The sequence below is a fragment of the Antechinus flavipes genome, chromosome 5 (genome assembly GCF_016432865.1).
Source record: "Antechinus flavipes isolate AdamAnt ecotype Samford, QLD, Australia chromosome 5, AdamAnt_v2, whole genome shotgun sequence".
NCBI lineage: Eukaryota > Metazoa > Chordata > Mammalia > Dasyuromorphia > Dasyuridae > Antechinus > Antechinus flavipes.
In genome coordinates, this window is record NC_067402.1 from 202,565,019 (window position 1) to 202,577,071 (window position 12,053).

The following is a 12,053-nucleotide window of genomic DNA, read 5'->3' on the forward strand; positions in this document are numbered from 1 at the left end:
CTTGAAATCAGCTACACTGCTAGCAGTAGCTGCTTTGGGACTCTCACTCTACACAAAATGAGGGGATTGGACAACTAGTTAGGAGATTGCAAGGAATCTTTTGCTGGCACTGGGTTCAGGAACCTGTGGTATTGCCCATTTTTGGTTGTAGGTCACAGTTTCAAGGCCAGAAAGTGGGGAATCTGATCACAATCCAAGGGCCAGGATAAGTCTACAAGGCTACAGGGAAACAATATCTCTTCCCGGGTAAAGACCAAAGCACAGACCAGGAGAACAATAATCATACTTCTCCCTAGATCACACTTCTTTGGAAGCACTGAAAACCTATAGACATCTGGATCTAGCTCTCAGAAAAAGCAGCAAAAAAGACTTAAAGCTAACTGTTTTGTAAGTGAACCAAACCAGGTACTGTGCTTCTGTTCCAAGTTTGCTAACTCTGATCCTGTACCCCAATGAATAAACACAAGGTCTTGGGAACCCAAGAATGTCTGTATTGTCCCAAGAAAAGCCCCGAGAGAATTGTCTCAAGATTTAAGAATGATTGTGTTGTGATCCAGCCCCTTTTATGTCTATAAAGCATTGCCATTGTCCCAGGCTTCCTTTTCAAGACTTCTGCTTACAAGCAGTTTCCTCACTTTGAAACTAAACTTCTGTTTATATTCTGACTCTCCTCCCTTTGGTCTCCTCTGTTAGACTCTGGCCACCCTCAGATTAGGGGCCAGTTCTGGTCTGGTTGACATAACAGTACACCTCTTTATCCTAGAAGCAGAATCCAACTTTAACATCAATTAAAAGGCAAGAAATAGGCTGGGAAAATGAAACAACAACAATAAAACCTGACCACAATAAGTTTCTATGGTGACAGTGAAAGTTGAAACATAAATTCAAAAGAAAACAATTAAATCAAAACATCTACATGTGAAATCTCAAAGAAAAATGTGAATTGGTCATAGGCCCAAAAAAATTCATGGAAAAGCTTAAAAATGTATTGTAGGAACAGCTAGTTAGTGTAGTGGATAGAGCACCAGCCCTGAAGTCAGGAAGACCTGAGTTTAAATCTGACCTCAGACAATAAACACTTCCTGGCTGTGTGGCACTGTGTGACAACTTAACCCCAATTGCCTCAGGAAAAAAAAAAAGTATTGTAAAAATTACAAAAAAGATGAAGAAATAAATTGGGGGAAAATTGGAATAATGCAAAAAAATTATAAAAAATGTAAAGTGGTAAATTGATAAAGAAGGCACTAAACATACTGAAGAAAATAACACCTTCAAAAAATCCAGAATTGGACAAATAGCAAAAGAGGCACAAAAATTCACTAAAGAGAAGAACAGAGTTGTCCAAATAGAAAAGAGATACAAAACATCACAAAAATAAATAACTGCTTAAGAAATTAGAGTTGAGCAAGTGAAAGCTAATGACTCCATAAGACACCAAAAAACAATAAAGCAAAATCAAAAGAATGGGAAATAAAAGAAATGTGTAATATCACATAGGACAAAAAAAAAAAAACAGCCCTGAAAATAGATTCAGGAGATGTAATTTAAGAATTAACAACTAACTGAAGGCCATGATCAAAAAAAGAGTCTAAACATCATACTTCAATAAATTGTTAAAGAAAACTGCCCAGATATCCTAGAATCAGATTATAAAAAGGAAACTGAAAGATTCACCAATCACATGAAAGAAAACTCCAAATTAAAACATGTAAGAATATTGTGGCCAATTCCAAAGTTCCTAAGCCAAAAAAAGAAAATATTGAAAGCAGCCAGAAAAAACAATTCAAATATTGTGAAACCAGAGCCAGGATAATATAAGATTTGGCAGTTTCCATAGTAAAAGATCAGATGTCTTTGAATATTATATTCTGGAAGCCAAGGGAACGAGAAATATAATCCAAAATAACCTAACTGGCAAAACTAAGTACAACCCTTCAGAGGAAAAAAAATGGATATTGAATGAAATAGAAGACTTTCAATCATTCTCAATGAAAAGACCAGAAATAAATAGAAAATTTGATTTTCAAATATAAAACTCAAGAGAGGCATAAAAAGGTAAATATGAAACAGAAATCATAAGAGGATAGATATCATTAAATTGTTTACATTCCTATATGGGAAGATGATCAATATAATTCCTAAGAACTTTATCATTATTAGGGTAATTAGGACTATATATAGACTGGGTGCATGGGTAGGTGGGAAGTGACTATGATGGGCTAAAATGAATGAAAAACTCCAAGACATAATTCCTGGGTAATTAGTAATCAATTTATTAATTAGGCTAGCCACTGATCAATAAGTTGATGATCATTGCTTTCTCTGAGTAACCAAAGGCATCCAATGGAAACTTTGAAAGCTTTAAATATTTTTTGTTAAACAAAATGCCCCTGACAAGTGAAAATCAATATATTTAATGAGGACATAGGCTAGAAGTCTTCAGATGTTCCTGCTGAGAATATGGCTTGATCATGAGACACAGTAGTCTCCAGCAATCTGGACAAGGGACTCCATCTCCATGCAGATCTCTCTGGCTGGTTTTGTCCTTCATGAGCTGGACCACCCTAATTTCAATTGAAGAAGTACAAGGACAGGAGTTCCTTTATCCAGGTTAAAAACTTAGGCATTTTTAACACCTAATGTATACAAAAGTAAGGTCTCCTACTTTGGTAAATCCACATCCAAGAGTATGTTCCTTGAGGACTCAGAATAAACTCATCAACAAGCTATGTCTTTCAGAGATGGAATGATTTTTTTTAATAGGACTTGGACTTGAAATAAAATAGCAGGGGAGAAAATTTTGTTTCCAAATTTAATAATTAGTTGTTAATATAATAATAATTATAATAAGAATCATAATAATTTCTGTCATGGATGACTTAAAAAATAAAATTAATGGGTGATAAAGAGGGATGCACTGGGAGAAGGGGGAAAAGAGGAAAAGTGGTGAAAATTACCTCAAATAAAAATGGTATGAAAGGAAGAGCTTTTACATTAAAGGAATAGATGAGGTAGATAATAGGCAACCCTTAAACTTTATTCTGATTGGAATTGGCTCAAAAAGGAAATAATATGTGTATTCAGTTAAATATAAAAATCCATCTTACCCTACAAATAACAATAAAGGATAAAAGAATAAGAAAAGTGAAGGGGAAGCTGATAGAAAAGGGAGTGGATTAAGGAAAGTAGTGATTGGTTAGAAGCAAAAGAGACTTGAGGAGGGACAAAGTAAGGGGGGACAAGATAAGAATTAGCAGAGGGAAAAGAATGTAAGGAAATACACTGTTAATAATCATAATTATGAATGTGAATAGGATGAACTCACTGATAAAACAGAAATGGATAGAGTAAATTAAAATCCAACAATATATTTTGTAAGAAACACAGTTGAAACAGAGACACACATATACACAGAGTAAAAGTAAGAACCTGGAGCCAAATTTGTTATGCTTCAGTTGAAGTTTAAAAAGGGGAAAATAGCAATCATAATTTCAGACAAAGCAAAAGCAAAAATAGACAATTAAAAGAGATAAGCAAAGAAATTATATTATTATTAAAAATCACCATAGACAATGGAGCAATATCAATACTAACCATTTATGCCCCAAATGGCATAGATTCAAATTCTTGCTTTGTCTAGTTCTGATAGGGAAAATTGAGATTCCCCCTTCCTAGTACAGTTTTACTGTCTTTTTTCCAATAACTCAAACATAATAGAGTGGTTTGCCATTTCCTTCTTCAGCTCATTTTTACAGATGATGAAAATGAGAGAGTTAAGTGACTTAACCAGAGTCATATAGATACTGAGTGTCTGAATACAGATTTGAACTCAAGAAGATGTCTTCATGATTCCAGTCCCAGCATTCTATTCACTGTGCTAATATGAACACAATAACACTTTTCACACAAAAGAGTCAGATATAAATAACTGGAGAAACATCAATTGCTCATTTAGGTTTGTCCCAGATAATATTCCTTATGAAAATGAAGTAAACTAAATAAATAGATTTAAGGAATTAGATCTGGTATATAAGAGTACACTGTGCTATATGAGTATGGTTCATGGCACCTCAAAACAATTACAATAGTAACATCAAAGATCAGATATAATAATAATGAAAACATTTGAAATATTGCAAGAATTACCAAAATATGACACAGCGATACAATGTTAACATTAGAAAAATAGCACTAATATAGCTTCTCCATGCAAAGTTGCTTACAACTTGTTTTTTTAATGCAGTATCTGTAAAACACAATAAAGTGAAGTACAATAATAAAATGAGGTATGTCTGTATACGAGTCAAGAAAGTAATAGATTCCAAACTGCAACAGATTTCACTAAGTATTGAGATTTATATTAATTTCATTCCCTTCATCACACACACAAAGAAATGCCAGCTTGTGCTGCTTATTTTCAGAATGCTAGTAACTAGCAAAGCCTTGAAACTTTTCTGCATTAACTTCATGTCTCTGGAAGGAGATACAAGAATATTAAACCATATTCTGATGATGAATGACTATTTTACAAGGTGTGCACATCAACCAGGAACCAGAAAGTTTCCATCATTGTTAACACTGTGGGACAAATTTTTGGGGGGACTTTGTGCAAGTTTCCATTTGGACCATGGCAGGGAATTTAAAAAAAAAATCTATTCAAGAAGCATCAACTGGCATAAATGAATCTAGAACTACATTTGACTCAAGGAAACCCACTTTTTCTTAACATTTAGTAAACAGAGAGACCAAAGGAAAAAATTCATTGCCCTCAACATGTCATTTCTAGTACACATGTATACGTCTACCAGGAATTTAAACCATACTTGTTCAGGTTTGGGTGGAGATTTTGGAGTGTATGAGGATGGAAATATCACATTCACAACTATCATATTTCTCATCTGGGATGAGCTTCAAGAAGCTTACTCCCTAGCTATGACCTTAATTCTGGTCTGTGTGAGTTTATTGTCAACTTTCAATGAGGAGATAGAATTTTGCTGAAAAACCTGATATTTAGGGGAAAGAGAAGACTGATGGAAAACTGCTCCTTACTTGGTTGTGAAGATAGTAGGCAACTTGTTTGTTAATACTGGAAGTATCAAATGAATGGTTCATGTTAAAATGTAATTGGGAAATGTTTAACAAAAAATATGATATAATTAACATTCTTTTCTTATTGAGTTTGACACCACTGGGTTTACAGAATGAACCCAGAGACAAACAGGGATCCAAATATACCACAATATATCACAAACACTTACTGTCTGATAATTTTATGACCTGATAAGAAGGTGGAAATAAGTAATGGACACTTACCTCAGCAGACTCCAAGGGAGGAAAGTGGGAAGGGAGAAAAAGGAGAGAGAGAGAAAGAGAGAAAGAGAGACAGACAGACAGACAGACAGAAAGACACAGAGACAGATAGCAGAGACAAAAACAGAGACAGAGAGTGCAAGGGGAAAAAGGACAGGGGAAGGGAGGAGAGGAAAGAGAAAATATACAAAATTCATTTTAGGTGGGAATACCTGGCATGACTAGAACTTCAACATAGAGAAATATGTCACAGTTTAATCATCCTAATTGCCCAAACCAAACCATCCAAAAGTTCATGTTTAAGAATATGTAACAATAGTTCTGATGAGAATTATAATTAGGTCATACCATCACTTAGCTCAGGTGTAAAGGAGATAGGTTAGCAGATCACAAAAAAGCTTTCACTATTCAACCTATAACTAGATTAACATGATGTTATAGAGGAAAATGGAAATTGTTATGAATGTTGCCAAACACATTACATGTCATAGCATGTAACATGCGTCTATATTGTTTATATTCATTGATGCATGTCTTTGAGTATACTTGTTTCATTATTTTATATTTCATATTTATCCATTTATGTGCTAGTATCATGCATACATTCTAGATATGTTTTAAGTATAATTTGCTATTTGTTTATATACTAATTTTTATTATGAATGCTTTTAGTTCTTTGCTGTTATGCTTTTCTACTAATGTCCCACATGTATAGCTATGATGTGTTCATGTAATGTGATCTTTGTATAGTTTTGGTTTGTAGTCAATGGAGCAGCCTGTCAAGTGATGTCTTGCATTGTGCTAGGACTGATCTATTGCTACATATGTACTGCTGATTTCTGTGACTGGCTTTCTAAAATGATTTCCTGAAATACTGAGGTCATCATTCTTTTTCTAAATAATAATTTGTTTTGCTATTTGTGACATATTTCCAGATTTCAAGTTTATCACAAGTAATTTTTTAAAATGTTAGAAAAATTCTGATGTCTGGCAATGTGTTTGACTGACTATTCCTAACTGGAGATATATACAAAAAAATTGAGATGCAAGATATATGGAAACCTGTTGTTCAGGAAGGAATTTTACATGATCCTCTTTCCCACTCTCCCCATAGAATTCTCCTTGATGTTGGAACTGGTGAGGAATGTGACTTGTTCTCCTAAATTCATCTAACAGCTATTCTAGAGAAAGGGAAAAGTACGGACAGAGGAGAAAGTGAAATAAAGACTACCACCATGAAATTCTCACCTTAAATTTAGATCTAGGAGCCAAGGCAAGGCAAGCTCTAAAAGATGCCCATGCTGATGAAATTTGTTCATGCTGAAGAGGCTAGTGATTATTTATTCTTTCTTTCCCCTCTTCCCTTTCCTTTTCTCTCCCAAGAGAAGTACATTCCCCTGAACTTGGTGTCATTGAATGGAGTGATTAAAAATTCTTTGGAGCTTTGTTTTCTTTTGAGGAGTGGGGTGGAGAGGAGATAGAATAATAAGAATTCTCTCTGGGGTCTTAGAGTTAATGAAGAAAGTTTTAAGATAATTTTTACAACATCCCAGGGTGACTTTATTTACTGAGATTTCTATGAACAAATGACTTAGCAGCAGTGACTGGGCAGTAAAATGCCTTGGGGATTCAACCTGCCAATTCGAACATAAGTTGAGGGAATGTTTTTCTCTCTTCCACTCTTCCTCCTTCTCTTTTTCTCCTTATTCCTTCCATTTCCTTTCCCCTTCCCCTCTCTTCTCCTCTTTCTCTTTCTCCTCCTCCATTCTCCTCTTCTTTCTTTTCCCTTTTCTTTCACCATATGTAAAATATTTGGGGGTTTGAGACTAAGTTTTTCATTTTTGTTTTAATAATTTTATTAAAGTTGGGACAACTTTTTGTCCTATACAGTTTTCATTTTTAATTTTTGAAATAAAGCTTTGGGGAAAAAAAAAAACAGGCTTTAAAAAAGTCCACTGTATTTCAAATGGAGCTATGTGACTAGCCTTTAAACCAAATAAATATAACTTGCCCCTGGACTCAGATGATCCTAGAAGATAGAATGAGGCTGATGACTTTGCACAGCCCTGCATCACTTAAATACAATCCAAATGACTTGCAAGTCAAGACCTCATCCTCTTGATGTCATTGGTCCTCTTCGAAAATGAAGGACACAGAAAAAAAGATACCTAGTCTTTAGTCATTAAATGGGCATTGACACAGACAAATCGAAATCTGGGAAGGACCACAATAGGGCCAAAGCTATCCACTGCATCTTAGACCATCTCCAGTCTTCTTGACTTTTGTCTTGGACTTTGATGACTCTGCAGGTGAGAGGCTGATGATTTTGTGTGGCTCTCTCACTCAAATATAATTCATGTATAAATCAAGACATCATCCTTTGTGATATCATTGGTTCTCTTTGAGAACAAAAGATGAACAATAACAACAATTTGATTTGAAAAGGAAAAAAAAACTCTTTCAAAGGGGAAGCTGCTACTGAGGCAAGAGAGAAAATCATCCCCAAGAAAAGTAATCTGGCCCACAAAGATTTGTGGGGGCAGAGGAGTATCTGCAACTTAAAGGCCTGCCAGCCAGTTTATTGATAAGTATTTATTCACTTATCTCTGATATTGGGATTTGAAAATTCTATGTTGGGCAAACTCTATTCTTGTTTGGTATTATCATAAAACCAAAGAAAGTAACTTCAAGAAAGTAAGTTCAAATTAATGCTTATAATATAAAGGTTAAAAAAATCTGCAGAAGGAAGGCTGGTTCCAACTGCTTGGCAAATAGCAGGTTTAAAGGTGACTCTCAAAGCAATATATAATAAGTACATAGTTCTATTATGCATGTTAAATTCAGAGTATTACAAACTTAAAAGCAGATTAATTAAAAATGGAGATTAAAAGTCATGAGGACAAAAGCCAGCAACTGATATTATCTGACAAGAAATTGTTTTAGCCTGATGAGTGATTTTTTTGAAGCTTCTGGAGCAATAATTTGTGGAATTAAATTAGAGGCAAGTTAGAACTTCTTAGTTTCTAAAGTTTTGCCTTCAGTGGATTATTTATTATACTCTTGTGAAACTGAGGTTTTATCAGGCTCCTGGAATGAACATACACAAAAGCTCCCACAGTCATTTATGGGAATTTATTTATTCATGTGCAAAGTTTTGTTTTCAAAAGAAAAATAAAAAAGACAGGAAAAGTCACTAAAATCTTTGTTTTTCCAGCATCTGTTTCTCTACTGCAAAGTCTTTTATTGCATGATTTTTGAAGGAGTTCATTATCTCAGAGTTGTCATCTGTTTTCCAATTTCAATGTTTACAGTAGGTTTTACAAATGTTGTGGGCTATACAATCGAATCTTTTATTCCTTGGCACTGTAGAGTTATACAGTAGCAATTTACCTTTCATTATCAAAAAACAAAATTAGATATTATATCTAATTATAATTAATTGAGAAAGCCACATTCTCATAAGAAATGACCTATGTTGGGTTAATTGGCTTTTATATCTGTATTTTGTTTGGCAGTCTGCCATTAAACATTAAAATCAACATAGTTCTCTGCAATCCATTTTCTATCTTCTGTGTAGAATTGGGTAAGTTACAAAAGATATCCATATAGAATAACAGCCCTCAGTTTCTTGATCAGATCTCCAATGTTGGTCAAAAGAATTTTATTAAAGAAAAAAAAATAGAACTCTTTTATACTTCATTGGATATCCCCAATTGGATTTCCCACATACATTTTAAATGCAACATATCAAAAACTAACTTTAATACATTCTTCCTCTGCCCCTCTCCTTTTCAAATTTCCTATTACTGAGTAAGAGAGCATTATCCTCCTAGTTATCAAAGATGAAGATCTAAATGTGATTTTTGACTTTTCATTCTCTTTCACTTCCAGGATCAAGTATAATATCTTCCATCATTCAAAGCCAACCTGGGTCCCCCCTATTTTTCCTATTCCACATATTCTGAGATAAATTCCATTTCACCTAGATCCAGGCATTTTAACTGTTTGTTTCCCCTGCCTGGAATTGTCTTCTATCACTTCCATCTTCTGATACTTCTGGTTTTCTCCAGTTAATATCCCACCTTCTATAAGGAGCTTTCCTGATCCCTTTAAATCCTTAGTACCTTCCTTGTGTTAATTATCTCTGTTTGTACATAGTTGTTTGCACATTTTCTCTCACATTAGACTATGAGCTCCTTGAAAGCAGATACTGTTTTTTCACTTTTCTTTGCCTCTCCAGTGCTCAGCACAGTGCCTGGAACATAGTAGGCACTTAATGTATGCTTGTTGACTTACTGACGGTTAAAAACAGTTTGATGTCTCAAGGCACCACTATGGTAGAACTTTATACTTTTAAATAATGACCTAGTAGTTTACTACTCTGTAAAGTCAACATGGCAATAATTAGTTTGTGCAATTGTGAGAAGCAATCTCTAGAGAACTTTTGGATACATAGGAGGCACATTATCATAATACAAATAGAAAATAATGAGTTCTAGAAAGAGCATGTTGAGCACCTTTGTGGCCTAGGTTATATTTCTCCATCTAAAGCTACATAAAGGTTATGTACAAAAGGACAGAGTGATCCTTAAAGGTATATTCTTGTGTGAATTTCTTTGCCCTCTGGGAAATGGCGTCATCATTGGATTGAGTTTGTGGGTGTACATTCGGTTATCACAGGTTCTGGGTTTGGTTCTGGAATGTGACATGGGTCATTCAAATGCAAGTTCAAGTTTTCTGAAGTCAAATGGGAGGAATTGTAGACAATTTCGTTGAAATCTGACTTGATGTAGACTACAGGGGAATTATTCAAGGGATACTCAACTGAGGCTTGGGTGTTTTCTCGAGTCATTCCCATATCTTTGCTGTGCTCTGAAGGTGATTTCCTTTTCATCCGTGTGTAACTTTTATCTTGGTTCTCCATGCCTTGTTCATTTTTCAAAAATCTTCCAAAGAACCAGATGAAAAAACCAAACCACACAAAAGCTATCAAGCTTGGAACAAAAGCCATACATTTGACATCGAGACTCGCTCCTATGTATCTGCTATGTAAGAACATATCTCCCTCTGCATATGTTCTATTAGTCCGAGGGTTTGTGTTATTAGATCTCCATTCCCAAGACAACTTGGTTCTGTTCAAATCCTTTAAGCTTTCTGCATCCTCCACAGTATAAATCTTTTGTCCAGGGCCAATGTATTGACCATATTCATGTGGCTTATAAAATATTTGGTTCTTCCACATATTAAGGTCCAAAATCAGGACAAGGAAGATGATGCCATAGTTAAACCATTTACCTGTTTAAAAAAAAAATCTAAATTAATAAAAAAAAATCACAAAATATATATTTAGAATCAAAGGAAATTCAGAGGTCATTTAATTCATATTGTTCCAGAAAGGAATTCATTTCTACAACATGACAATTGGTCATTCAAAATGTATCCAATGATATGAAAAGTATTTCCCATTATATCACATTTCATTTTGCTGATAAATCCTGAAGTCCATGAGATGTATAAATTAGCAGACTGAGGAGTAGTCACTCCATACTTAGTAATGGAAAATCTGAACATTTCTCTTAAACAAATAATTCCAGAGGATAGTGGGACTATTTTAAAGGTAATCTAAGTAATAATAATATAAATAATAGTTATTATTATAATAAGTAAATAATTCAGACTCCCTGATGAAAAGGCTAAATCTAATAATTAACAAGAATGATCATTCATTCCAGCAGACCCTAAGCCAAAGTCTGCTAGGCAACTGATGACACAATGGAAAGAGTTTTGTGCCTTTGGTTCAAATTTGGCCTCAGACATTTACTAGTTGCATTATAAGACATTTAATTTCTCTCTGTCTCAGGTTCCCTAACTGTGAAACACAATAATAAAAGCACCTACCATGTGGGGTTGTTATGAAGAAAAAATGAGGTAATATTTGTTTCGTCAAACATAAAATAGGGATAATAAAACCTTGAAGGATTTTTAGGAGGAAATGAGATAATATCCATGAAGTGCTTACATACTGCCTGGCATATAGTCAGCACTACATAAACATTTGTTTTCTACCCTTCCCTAATCCTCAGTCCCTAATAATCAGCAATACAAAGTCTGATTGACTCATTTCAAGCAATAATTTAAAAGGAAGAAGGCTTTTCATACTGTACTTTAAAAGCTAATAACAGTTTTAGGTAGTTTGGACCCTCTACAAACTCAAATTTAAGAAAGCAGGACTACAAATCTGATGAGGATTATAATCTGTAACATCAGTTGGCATAGGCACAGATCAGTAGATATCTTTCTTTTGCTGATAAAAGTGTTAGGGGAAATGTGTACATATTCCATTTAGGGCTACTTTGTCTGCATCTCAAAGATTTTTCTATTTCCTAAGTGTTATCATTTTCTCTGATAAAGTTATCTTTTTTTATGATTTATTCTTTGACTCATTCTTTCAGATATTATGATTTTTTAGAATCATTTTAAAACTATAGTTTCCATTTAAATTTCAATCCAAAATTTCCTAAAATTCTCTTTATTAATTGTCATTTTTCTTCTATTACAGGCAGTAAAAAATTGCTTAATATTTTGGCTTTTCTACAATTGTTTACAATTTTTTAAATGCAGTTACACAGTATCTTTTTTTGTAAAGGTTCCATGCAGAAATATACACACACTTATGATTCCCATTAAAAACTGGAAATTTTCTAAAATTCTATTCCTTTCCTTTTCTCTTTTTTTATATTTGT

At 34.1% G+C, this 12,053-nt stretch overlaps 1 protein-coding gene across 1 annotated transcript in view; it reads right to left on the reverse strand.

Moving 5' to 3' along the window:
• Positions 1 to 8,427: 8,427 nt before the first annotated feature.
• TMEM117 (transmembrane protein 117) overlaps positions 8,428 to 12,053 on the reverse strand; it is a 146,629-nt gene continuing 143,003 nt past the window's right edge. The window contains exon 8 of the mRNA XM_051963710.1: positions 8,428 to 10,605. Within this exon, the coding sequence (XP_051819670.1) occupies positions 9,950 to 10,605 (656 nt within the window). The 3' untranslated portion in view covers positions 8,428 to 9,949. The remainder of the gene's footprint in view (positions 10,606 to 12,053) is intronic.